Consider the following 13616-nt stretch of genomic DNA (forward strand, 5'->3'; position numbering starts at 1 on the left):
TGGAAATCCACTAAAAATTACTGACTAATGAGGTTGCATCATTTTCCAAGACAAAAGGGCAATAACTCTGCAAAAAACAACTAGAGTAATGGGATTTATCTCTACGTGCAACTTTAAGTTATTATCATAATATTTACTAATTGACATGGCAATCCATCAAATACTTAGGGACAAAATGATTTCATGAGATTGTGAAGTAGAAATGGATGGAAAGATAGATGAATAATCAGACACAATTACTATGTACTCAAGCCTCTATGAATGCATGGGGTAATATATACAAAGGCCTTTTCATATTTGCATTTAGGTTTAGAAGTTTTGTAATGTGGGGTCTTGTGTCATAAAAACCTCTGAGATATTATGGCTTTTAAGATTGACATCCAGCACTCCTGACCAGCAGTTGTAGACACCAACAGACACTCCATATACCACTGATATCTGCCAGAATGTCACATTTCTGTAAATCAAAAACCATGAATACAGATTATGATATCCATCTTTTCCAGAATAGATAAAAACTGTTTTCAATTGTCTGTAATGGTCTATCTATAGAAGACCGCTTACTAAATAGCCTAGCTGGCCTGCACCTTCTAGTCTAGTGGTATGTATGCCAGAATGCAAGACAGACAAAACATGTTTGACTCCCAATGCAGACACTTAAAATTTGCATCCCGTCCTATTAACCCAAATGAATGATGGATCAGAATATAATGCCTTTATTTTTATATCATATTCACCATTGTAAGTTCATAAGATCATAAACCATAGTTAAAAATCGTATATCTTGTGTCCGAAAATTAAGAGAAAGTTTTATGTTATATACACTACATATACTTTCCATTAGTATCAATCAAACCACTTCAAATTAAACCCCTTGATTAAATATGCTACAATGGTGAGATTTCATTATGTTAAAGTCTGGGTGAATTTTACCATGAAATCTACCAACAAAAATAGGCAACTGTATTAGTATTAATTACAAAAATGTTTCAGTTGTATTTTAATTAGTGTATACAATGACTCATTAACTCATACAATTATAATATTAGCTTTGAAAAACACTCTTATCAACAGTCACAATCTTCATTCATCATGTTTTTAGATTAGATCTTTTGTTTTGCTTCAAAGATTTAGAATATAATTGGCTGCAAATCAACTCCATTTCTGAATTTGTTTGCTGTTGTTGGAAAAAAGTTTTGGACTAAAATATGTTTCATCACTAATACTTACCTAATCATAATACTTTATGAGTACAACCACTACCTTGCAAATTGAATCCTGCCAGAGTCCAAAGTGATCTCCCCTTGGTACAGGGATGTTAAAATGGAGCAGGATGTATGCCCTCCTAGTAGGATGTAATGGAGGGGGGGGAGTAGGAGGGGTCTATCCATGTTATGATCAGGTAAAGATTAACAAATTAACATTGGTTTTCTCTTCAGTTATATTACCCGATTATAATACTTTAGAAGAACAGGTAAGAGGTTGAGGGAGTTACATCTCTTGTCAAGGAAGGAAACCATGCTTGTACTGCTGTGAGAAAATTCTCTACTTCCCCTCACGAGTTTTTTGAGCAGTGTGTCTTCTCACCAAAGCAATTTTCTTCACCATTTCTTGCATGAACTGTTTGTTTCTGTGGACTTGTTTAATTACATCTAGACATGCAGGCTCAAATGAAACTCCTGCCACAGAGGCTGTCTGATGAGGAAAATACAATACTTTCCTTGGAATTTCAACTGCCATCTGGTTGTTCATCAATGGCCCACAGGATAAGGCAAAGCTTCCATTTGCATAATCTTTGAAGTGGAAGACACTGGAGGATAAGCATAAGCATCTAAAGCATCATCAATATGATAACAGCAGTTTGAGATTGAAGTAAATGATCTAGGTCAAAGCCTTCAACAACCCCCATGACTTTGCCCCACATCACATACAAGTGTGTACGAGTTTCTGCCAAGCAAAGTTACCATGAGACAACCCAACAGAGCACGAAAAATAAGCAAAGCAGGACAATTTTATTTGCAAAATACAAACACATGTAGCTGGTTGTAGAAGCTATTTGTGGAAGCAATGCCATGACCAATGTTGGACTAAGTGTTGCTGGAATCCTAATTAAAGCAACTATCATAGGTACAAACATCAAATTTATTATTCGAGATGTATCAATCGCAAACAGTGTCATGGGTGGTGTTGGTAAAATAATTTTGTTACAGCTGCATTTGCAAATACAAATTTGGAATTTCTCATGTGACACAAAACAGTCTCTATACAATAACCAAACAGTATTAAATGCCTATTGAGGATAATGAAATCATTAGCATGGCTGAGTTCAAATGATGCTAATGGAAACAGAAAACCACTGACAATTCTGAGCACATTAAGGGAACCAGAGCGACAGCCACCCATAACAAGTAGATGCTTTACAGGCAGTGAAAACTGAGTAAATGCTTCTTAGTGTATATTGATCAGTTATGCCAGTGCCTAGAAGTGGCTTTACTGGGGCAACTCATGAGAACTCCACTTATGTGGCTCACAATGATGACACATGTATGGTCGATAAGTAGCATAATAATAACTAATCCTTCTGTACCCATATGACTTTTCTACTTTTGCTATATTAATAACATAATTATTCCTTCGTTGTATGCAAGATACAGAGCACTCTACAACACTTGTTTTACCTGAAAAGACATTTAAAACCGGAAAAGAAGTCCAGTCTCTCTACTGATGCAGACATACTGGGTGGCAAGGGAGGCTTGTTTGGGAAATATATCAGGATCAGAAGAAAGGCAAACACAGAGACTCCAAATGCTGCAAAACACAGGATCATCATCAAGTAAAAATGTGCATCATTTTAAAGTAATTGTAATCAGGAAATTATGTTTTCACAGAACCACATGTTTCTGCTGTGAAAAATGCCATGACATCTATAACAAAATGTATTACTGAATTTTAACAAGTAAAACCTACAAAGGAAGTAATAAATCAGGTCATGAGATCATTAGGTCAATTTTATGTGGATCAATATTATTATATACATTCTTCTGCGTCTTGCACACCAGTCAGAGTGCTACAGGATGTCTGAGCCATGTGTTTTTTTAGGAAATGGGATCCTTTTGTACTTCAAATTTTAACATGGCTGAGAAAAGGCCACAGAATGACATATATAATAAAATAAATGTAACATGTGCCTACCTAAAACAAGATACTCATGCCAATAAGATGAAATTAATGGGCAAAGTTCTAAGTGAAACAGGGGCCACAACTCCATACACTTTTCTCAAAGACACTAGTAAATATCCAACCTGTCTTAGGTCTTCTTAATATAAGGCCATGTGCCAAATTTGGTTTCAATAATAATAATAATATTAAAAGTGCTGATTTAATGCCACACTTCATCTTTAACAGTTCTTAGCACTTCACAACACTATCGAACACACATCAACATACAAAAAGACTACAACAACAAAAAAAACATCATGGAATTACAAACCATGGTGAAATTAATTATGGGCAGAGAAATATTATATCTGTTCTTGCAACTGAAAGGGTTGAGTTTTTAATGTGCCCTTGAATGAGATAATGGTGTCATTGTGTCTAAGTGCAAGCAGCAATTGGTTCCAAGTAACTGGGCCCTAATATGCAAAGACCTGGTTTCAACAGTGGGAATAATGTGAATACGTGTACCAGAAGAACAGTGTTAAGTTTTTGTATGTTATGTACACATTCTTGATGTCAGATTGGTAATTTGGACTGTTGACAATCAACAAAATGTAGGAGAGATAAGAAATTTTGTGTCTGATTCTGGAGTCAGTGGGTACTTGAGTCTTGTTTCTCCAAGGATTATCTGTGCAGCAGTGTTTTGAACTTTTTGAATTTGTGCTGCAGGCATCAAGACAAACCAGCCAGAAGAGAATTAAAATAGTCAAGTCTATAGAAATTACTATGGAATACACAAGTGTGTCATCAACAGAAAGAAAATGGTGATGGGAGCTGATGCATCTCTGCTCAAGATATGCAGCCTTACATGTTCATGACATGTTGGTGCAATGAGAGATAACCGTTGTGAGTGACACTTAGGTTTAAGAATGACTGTGTGAATTGAATGTTGGTGTTGCTGACAGTTATTGTTTGAGGTAAAGGAGAAGAATGAAAAAGTCTTTGTGAGATGGTCTGAATGGCATCAGTTTTATCATCATTTATCTGCAGCTTGTTATATGTCATCCACAATTCACATCCGAAGTGAACTTCTCTATTTCACTGATAGTAGTATCAACTTCAGTTGGGTGACTAGATTAATACATTTTGATGTTGGCATACAACTGGTGACGCATCAGATAGTGCAGCATGACACATGAAACAGGCTGAGTGTAAAAATGAAAAGAAACAACAAAGATGAGATGGAATGAAATGCTTTCCATTTACAGACACAGTGTCCATTTGAATATGTATGACTTTAGCATTAGTAGGGCTGTATCACAAATACCAAATACATGTTGGAGACAGTGAGGTAATATATCTTGCTCTTTTGTGTCAAATGCTGCAGATAAGTTGAGTAGGATGATAGCTGGATTTGTTCCACAATCCAAAGCAAAGAGACGATCATGAACACCTTTCAAACGGTCAGTTTCAGTACTCCGACAAGGTCAATATGTGACTAAAAATGACTGACAGGACGATTTAAATTCAAATGAGATTACAAGTTGGGACAGAACAATGTTTTTCTACGATTAGTGACAGGTTTTAAACAGGACAGCATTTTTTTTTATTGTCAAAGTTCAAGCTTTGGGGTTTATTTTTGGTTTAGGCTTTCAAATGGAGTTTTGAAAAAATGATGGAACATCCCACAGAGAGAGAGAGAGAGAGAGAGAGAGAGAGAGAGAGAGAGACAGAGAGAGAGAGAGAGAGAGAGAGAGAGAGAGAGAGAGAGAGAGAAGAATTACTAACCTCAGCTGATGAAAGCAATATAGAATCTAAGCATTCAAGCAGCACTTATGTAGAAATCTGATCACATGGCTTTGGGGCACACTTCATGACAGGATTATATATAAGAAATCCACAGAAACAGGCTCAAATACACAAGGTTCAACAAAATATTTTGGTGAAGATTTAGGAACAAAATTCAAACTTTAACAGGGGTCAAAGCCCTGTAAAATGTCCAGAAAAAGTTGACCTATGTCCTTTTCAGGAAAAGCCTCAGACAAACATTTATAACACTCAATTAAGTCCTTCAAAAATTATTAAATAGAAATGATTTGGTTTAGTTTGGTCTGGTGCTTCATGGCACATTAACAAAAGTCTAGGTCAGTTAGTACCAGGGCAAATGGAGTAAAGTGCCTTGCCCAAGGACACACCATGGTAGCTGACCCAGGCTGGTCCGAAGCAGAAATAAAATGAAATGGCAAGGTTCCAAGTCAAACATGGGTCACAACTCCATGAAGTTTTGATGAAAGAAATAAAACATGACCTTCATCTTTTCAATGTATCTCTCAAATAAAATTCGTTTTCAATTCATTAAGTCCTTCAAAAGTTACTTAGTCAAAATTAAATGGAAAACAAAGTTCTAAGTCAAATTGGGGCAATAACATTTAGAATATTTTCCAGAAAATGGCTAAAATGTAAAGCCTCATACCAAGTATGATTACAATCCAAGTCCTTTAAAAGCTAATGAATAAAATCTAAATAGAAAGCTAAAGTTGTAATCAAACAGGGGCCACAACTATGTAAAAACCTTTGTGAAAATGGTTAAAATCAAATTTGAGCTGGGTCTTCTTAATGTACAATAACCTTTTTTAATGTCACTAGTCTGGGTAACATAAAAAACACTAGTTCTAGATGACTTATTTTACCAATGCAACGTAAAACAATTATGACAATGAAAACAGACAAGTACACGGACTGCATATGTTTTTTAAAAAAAAACAATACTAATAGTTACATTACAATGTCAACAGTACCAACAGCAACAACAACAAAAAAACAGCACAAACATCACAAAAATGATGATAGTCTTTTGTGCTTTATGTCAAATAAACAATCACCAGTATACATTAGTCATTTTGTACTGACCTTTATAACTTTCTTCAAGATGAGATGGGTTATGTCGTTTTTACACTTTTATCCAGATCAATCCAGTGACAATTTCAATGAAAAGTATTTGCAAGCTTATAGTCTAATTCCATCTGAACATTTGCATACATAATATAAACTCCTCCATATTTATAGTGCAAAAAAGTTTCCGAATTCAGTTTCCTCACTAGATCCATGGAAACTACATTGATGAATATTTTGTGAGTTACAATATATTGTGGCAAGTGCAGTTTTACCTATGCGCATATACAACTTGATGTCATTCCTGGTATCATCTTGAGTTCTTGTCTGATCATCTGCAAAAATAAAGAAATATCTGATACTGTCAGCATAAATCCATCAAAACTTAAGCCCAAACCTTTCTTTAAAAACAATCAATTATAAATTGTAAAGACATGTAGCTTATACAGCACTGAAATTTGTCAGTCTGGTATAGAAACAACAGTTAAGAAAAATCTGAAACACTATTCAAAACACTATTGTAGAATGTCAAAGATTTGGACTTTGAGTCTCAGTTTGTTGTTCAAAATGTGGGGTCAGGATCATTATTGATCATTTTATAGTAAAAACCCATTTTCAGAGACTACTGCTTTGAAATACCACCAGTCTTGAGACCAAAAAATTCTCAATGCATATATGTTTAATCACACAGTATTATAATCTGTCTTGAGAGACTATGATTTTTGGCAGTTAGGGTGGTCTTTTAAGACAGGTGATACTATGTAATTTCAAGCAAACAGCATTGACCCTAATGACACTTGCAGTTGTATGTTGTCCATACACTGGATAGTCCCAGGGTCCATACTGACCAAGTGAAAAGTGATATATAGAGTAGATACCTATAAAAGGATATGTCTCAACTTTCCTAATAACATCTAACAGACAAAAAGCCTCAGATATTTTCTGTTCCACCTAAACAAGGCGTGTATTAAACATCTAAAGCCACTAATGCTGCAAAGAAATGAGTGCAAGTCCAAAATGTCAAATAACACTAAAATTCATTTTAATGACACAAGAATCTACAAAAACTGAAACTTAAGTGTAACCTACATGTTGTATGTCTAAATCACAAATAAATTGAATGAAAAAATTTAGATTTATTTTTGCTAATAACCTTCATATCCAGCTAGTTTGTGTTCTTGTCACAAATGGGAAAATCCAAGTGGATTAGTACCAGAACTGAAACATCAAATATACCAATGAAAACTATATTAAACTGTACGTTCAAAATTTCCACTGAGCCTGATCGAAAAAGCCAATTTCATATGTCTAATCCCATACACGTTGATGTTTGTGGATATGGGTTTAGAAGGGACAAAGTTATTATTGCTCCATTTCATGTTATTTTTATCAATGCACCTATATGGATAATCCATACGCAGGTGAGCATAAGAGATAATTCAATGTTTACAATTATAATGATTACACTAAAATGATATCGGCTGGCAGGTATGATCTTTTTTCTTTTTAAACTTACCATGATGTATACATGTGACCTTCAAACCATCAAACCTGAATGTTTCTTACTTATTCTGAAGTGAAATAAAATTACTCTTGAAGTTATTGTACAAAATCCATTTTTCTTAAGAGTCACAGTGACCAAGACTTTGACCTTTTTGATCCCATTTTTCATTCATTCAGAGACCTTGACATTTGACAATTCAATCCAAAAATCAATAGGTGCCTTTCTTGTCACAAATGCTGGCAAAGTGTGGTCATGATTTATATTAGAGGTCTTGGAGACTTTAGACCTTGATTTCTCAATCCCAAGATAACAGGTGTTTTTCTTGTCTCAAATGCATACCATCTACTAAGTTTAATCAAGCACTGTGGTACTGAACCTAAGTAGTTTTGTGAGATCATTTTGCTTCTCCCAGTAAATATAACCTTGACCTTTAACCTTCTAACCCCAAAATGAATAGATGTCTTCTTTATCTCAAGTGCAAGCTGTCCAAAATATATGCCCAGCAAGTTTAGAGGGTTCATACAGGTTTATGTGAAAAAAATTCAAGGACAATTCAAAATACACTTCAAGGACAGAACCCTGATTCTGGAGTAACACAGAATCATGATATAAGCTAAAATTCCTCTAAAATAGGTAAAGTAAAAAGAATAAGACAAAATAACTGAACTTGAAATTGAAAGCAAGATGTATTTGTAAATTATTCAGTACATATATATGGCATAAAAATATTCGAAGTACTGCAATCCAAACTGAGATGGTGAATAAGTAACACTGGCACCAAAGAAAAACAAACGGGCATGGGAAAGAAACTGTTACATGGAAATCATGTTTTGTTATTGTTTTGCCACTTTTTTTAAAGCCAACCAGTGTTGCATATTCCTTCAAGTCATATTTCATGAAAGCAACAATGACCTAGTTTATAATGATGGCTCATGATCAATCCATCACTTTGTTTTACTTCTAGCTCATTTAAAAACAGCTGATGAACATGGTGTACATCCTTTATGAAATAAAAAAATATTTACTCCCTGAATGCATATGTTCCATAATTTTGTATAAGGGAGACCACTCACAAATAAGCCAGATGACACATTCATTAAGAACTTTGAAAATTGATTTTGTTTCCTTCAAAATATTTAAATTAAAGCAAACAAAATGCATTATGTATGATTCAAATATGTTATTATGTTGACATTTTCACAAAATTCAAGTAAATTCAAGGTCACAGTCAACATCTAATTACAATGTTTGGTAACGGTAGATGGTGGAATACTGAAATTATTGTCCAGAAGCAAAACAGGGAATCGACAGAGAATGACATCATAACATGATATGTCCACATTTTTGTTACTCCACATCTGCCAAGAAGCTAAACCACCATCACAGAGGCCACCTGTAGAAACTGATGAAGACAATAAGACAAGACATGACTCAAGACACTTAAGTTCTCACACAGGCAGATATTCCAAGCATCCACATTCTGCTGATGAAGTTGCAGATGAGACGGACAAACCACATTACCAGGATGTTAGAGGAGCAACTGCCAAATAAGATCTTCTAGAGTGAACTGAGGGAGTGAACTCAGGGTTGTAAGAAGAAATGTTTGCAAGATTTCCTCAAACATGTCAACACTGACCTTGAGTATTGGGAACATCTCACACAGGATTGCTGAACCTTGTGCAGTCTCATCCATGCTGAGTTACAGACTTTTAACTGAGGAGTGCAGATGCATGAGCATTGTAAATCTCAGAACTGCAGCACATCCTCTATTGATCAAGCAATCTGATGTGGCATCTACAGTCATGTGTGCATTAATTTCCTCTTGCTACTGCAGTGATTTCATTAAACAAAACAAGTAAAAACAGAAATGTTATATTCTTGTCTTGGGCTAAATTATTTCAATCTCTTTCTCTAATATCTCAATTATAGATAGACAAATTTCGTTTACCTGATAGGTATGAACTCTCTTTTGAGAAATATGATTGACTTGAACTGAAATAAAAAAGAAAACTAAGTTTATATGATTGCTATCAGAGTTTTAAACACATCAAATGCTTCTAGTTTCAAATTCATGCTCTAGAATGATTGCATATGGGACCCTTTCCTAGCTGAAAAATTCTTGTTTCCAGAAATGTCATGTTTGCAGATATCTAAAACAAAAGTCAATATGACAAAATACAGTTCTGCTTCGATGTTACTCTAAGCACACATAACAGACTGCATGGTTATGGATAGTTTTAAATTTAAGTTTTATTTTGGAACTACTTTTGTTATCCTAAAGATACATACAGTATATTGACTGTGTTTGTCATTGGCAAACAATGCTAAGATAGCTAAAGCTTAGGATGCTTTAGTGCTAAATGATGACCTTTGACCTCTTGTATTCGACACATGACATTAATACTAAAATCAATGTTACAAACTTTCATATGATTCAAGATCACTCAAACCTGGAAGTTTCCAATATAATGAAATGAATGAACCAACAAACTCACAGATATTTTCTCCAACCAGTATGTGCATTTCCATGGTATAAAAAAATTACGATTATGTATTTATTCGACATATTTGTGTTTTACTAATGAAATAAAATCTGTGAATAAAGCATTATGAACTAAGCTAGCTGAGTCTTTTATTTGCATATTCTGTGCAGTATTTATATATTTGGAAAGACCTTAAGCTTTAACCCAACTTCAGTTTCATAATGTAGATGCACTAAGAAATGGTTGAAGAACATAACTGTCATGTATCTTGTGATAGTATTCACACACCCTCTCATTTACCTGTACAACCCTACTGAGTTTAAAAAGTAAAAGCACCAAGGATATAAAAAACTTAACCATTTCATTCATCAATTTATAATTTCTAACCTTACTGTCACCAGGGGATCACTAACACTGTCAAGTTGTTGGTCTTTTGAATCAAATGGGAGTTTCTTTACTAACATGGTCACCGTCTTTGCATGGGTTAGTCAATATTTTCAAGCAACTGATATGATGTAGTTCAACGTCTTTGATAATCTCAAAAAGTTTGTAAATTTTGGAGTTACATCTCTTTGAGCACATGTATAGAAGAGTTCCTCCTTTTTGTATGTTCACCTTTCTTTAGAAATGTTAAAACATTGCAACACTGGTAACTGTTCTAGAAACCAGAAAAGGACAGTGAGCAATCTGTCTGCTTGATTAAGTTGAGAGCTTCAATTTAGTTTGAAACTTCATGCTTTGATGAGGTAAATACACAATGGCAAAATCTCTCCTTTACTGTGTGTGCATGTTACTGTGTGTGCATGTTACTGTGTGAAAAATCTTCCTGTTAAACAGTGTCACAATCTGTCAAGAAAGACTGTTTGTCTTGAACAACCATGATATTTTGGCACACACGCACACACAAACAGAATGAACTTATCTGAATATGAGATGTTTCTGGTTTACTATCATTTTTGCTGATGTGAAAGAAGTCCATTTCTAAAATCTTATGAGTTGAGAGAAAGAGGAACAATGTAATTATGGGAGCATCCTTAGCATTCATGAAGTTTTTTAATTCATAGACATCACTTTCATTAATGGCCTGATTGCTTTCACAAAAATTATCCTCAATAAGGAACATCATTGTCAAAATTATATAAGTGCTCAGGGTCAATGTCAAGTCATACTTCATAAGCCAATCGAAGCAAGGGAATATTGTTCTCATAGTCATCCTCATTGACACTATCATTGTCTGCATTAATGGGGAAGCTGGCAACTCAAAAGCATTTCTTGATTGTACCAGGTGTCATCTGTGACCAGGCTTTTAAAATCCATTGAATAACATCCAAAAAGAGTTCACTAACAACATCCACACAATCAGGCTTACCTATAGACAACACAGCAGATGTTTCCAATATCTAGCCCTGAATGCACAAATTGTGCCCTGGTCAAGAGGTTGAAAGTATGATGTCAGAACTTTTGTCAAGTATTATTTCAACCTTGTATGCTCTTCAGATATTTTATGAGTCTTTGTCTCACTGTACAGCCCATTACAGTACTTCCTAATTGTAATTAAGCTGTTAAAGCATATGTCTGGAATTTAGCAGCTAAAATATACCACCATGTTTGAACGTTTTTTTTTTCTAAATGTATAAAATTAAAATTTGGGATCTAATTTGTTTTGTTATTCAGAGTTGAGGATTTTTTTTTGTTTATTAGAAAAAAAAAGATGGTATAAAAAAAAGTAAAATTCAGAGATTAAAAAAATATGGTCTTGGGGGGTTTCTGGTATCCTGAGGGTTCAATTCTGAGAGTTTCACTTTATTTTTCCAGAGGAGCCCCTGACTTAAAATAATCACTGTCTTAGCTTGCTTTTTACTCCATGACAAAGCAATAATTTCACAACTGACTAACACCTTGTATACAAATATTAAACGGAGGAATGACTTTTTGGTCAGCCAACTTGTATAAAATAAGCTTGGAAACAGCTGTTCATTCTTTACAAATAATATGTGGATTAGCAAGTTGCTCAAAAGACAGTTGGCTTATTGAGAAATCTGTGATGAATACAAATCAAAAGACAGCTGGCTTATTGAGAAACATGTCATGAATACAAATCAAAAGACAGCTGGCTTATTGAGAAACCTGTGATGGATACAAATCAAAAGACAGCTGGCTTATTGACAAACCTGTGATGAATACAAATCAAAAGACAGCTGGCTTATTGAGACACCTGTAATGAAGTCATATAGGTCTATTGTTTGAGACCCATGAACTGAAACTTTGTCTGACTTTGCAGAATTGTTTAAGTATCAAATTACCTCGGGCACAAAAGAAAAGGGATATAACTCATCTCAAAGACGAATTTTTTGTTCAGAGAGTGAGCTTTAATTTAAAGACAAATAGATGAAGACATTGAACTATATCTGTCAAACTGGTACAAAAGGCAATTTTCATTCTATGGTGATCACAAAGTTTTCAGCAAATGAATTGGATCTATCCTCAACCCTAATGATAAATTGCCTTATTTTTTGTTTGGACATATTGAGTGTGTGTGTGTGTGTGATTTGTATTTTTAATGTAGCTTTAAAAAAAAATTCAGTCATATCGCTATGATGTCTGCAGTGTGACAGTTTATAGTGATGTCTAGCACTGGGGCATCATACTGCAGACATGTAGAATGATGTCCCACCCAGTCACATTATCCTGACACCAGGCCGACCAGCCCTAACATTAACCTCTTAATGCTGAACACTAAGCAAGGCAGCTGTTAGTACCATGTTTGTTGAGTCTTTGGTATGACTCGACCGGGGATCAAACCCATGACCTCCCGTATCCAAGGCAGATGCTCCAACCACTGGGCCACCGGAGTGGTCATTGGACATATTGACACCTTTCAGTTAAACTATTAACATCACTATATTCCTTTATCTAAACAATGCCTCTTTCATTAAACAAACGTTTACTTTGCATATACTGAGTGGCCATGGTAAATACATGTCAGTAACCACCTAAAGCTGGGAAAAAACATTATTTGGACAGGAAACACCTGGCCACTAAATGAAGAAGGCAGGTGGCAGGTACATGCAGGACATTTATATAGGTAATTTGCCAATGAGAACTCAGAGTGGCCATTGTAAATGGATGACCATTAGGATGGATTGACTGTGTGTGTGTGTGTATGTGTATATATATATATATATATATATATATATATATATATATATATATATATATATATACACACACACACACACGCAAAAGAAATTATGGAATTATGAAATTCTATGGGCTCTTGCCAGAAATTTTGTTCCCAAATATCAGCATGCAATATGTGTGTATGTATTATTAAATAATCAGAATGTGTAATTTCAGTTCAGCATCTGCTGACATTTCAGCATTAACTGACAAAAACACGAAGACTTAAAATATAAATATTTTGTTCTTAAGGTCAGGTGTGCTGACACACTTAAAGACAACATAAGGGAAGCTGCCAGGATTGTATCTGAATGGGGTAATTTCCATTAATGTCACTAAAACAATGGGGTGGTGTAGAAAAAAGGGAAGAAATTGCCACCAGTTCATTATAAATCCAACAC

The 13616-nt window shown here is 34.7% G+C and overlaps 1 protein-coding gene across 3 annotated transcripts in view; it reads right to left on the reverse strand.

Moving 5' to 3' along the window:
• LOC149780972 (solute carrier family 49 member 4-like) overlaps window positions 1-13616 on the reverse strand; it is an 89995-nt gene that overhangs the window by 51047 nt on the left and 25332 nt on the right. For all 3 annotated transcript variants that reach the window (XM_089938084.1, XM_089938085.1, XM_089938086.1), the window contains 4 exons: window positions 9501-9544; window positions 6324-6383; window positions 2679-2808; window positions 349-457 (listed from right to left, as the gene is read on the reverse strand). In XM_089938084.1, the coding sequence (XP_089794210.1) occupies window positions 349-457; window positions 2679-2808; window positions 6324-6383; window positions 9501-9544 (343 nt within the window). The remainder of the gene's footprint in view (window positions 1-348; window positions 458-2678; window positions 2809-6323; window positions 6384-9500; window positions 9545-13616) is intronic.

The sequence above is a fragment of the Sinohyriopsis cumingii genome, chromosome 16 (assembly GCF_028554795.1).
Source record: "Sinohyriopsis cumingii isolate HCF-2022 chromosome 16, ASM2855479v2, whole genome shotgun sequence".
In the NCBI taxonomy this organism is placed as follows: Eukaryota; Metazoa; Mollusca; class Bivalvia; order Unionida; family Unionidae; genus Sinohyriopsis; species Sinohyriopsis cumingii.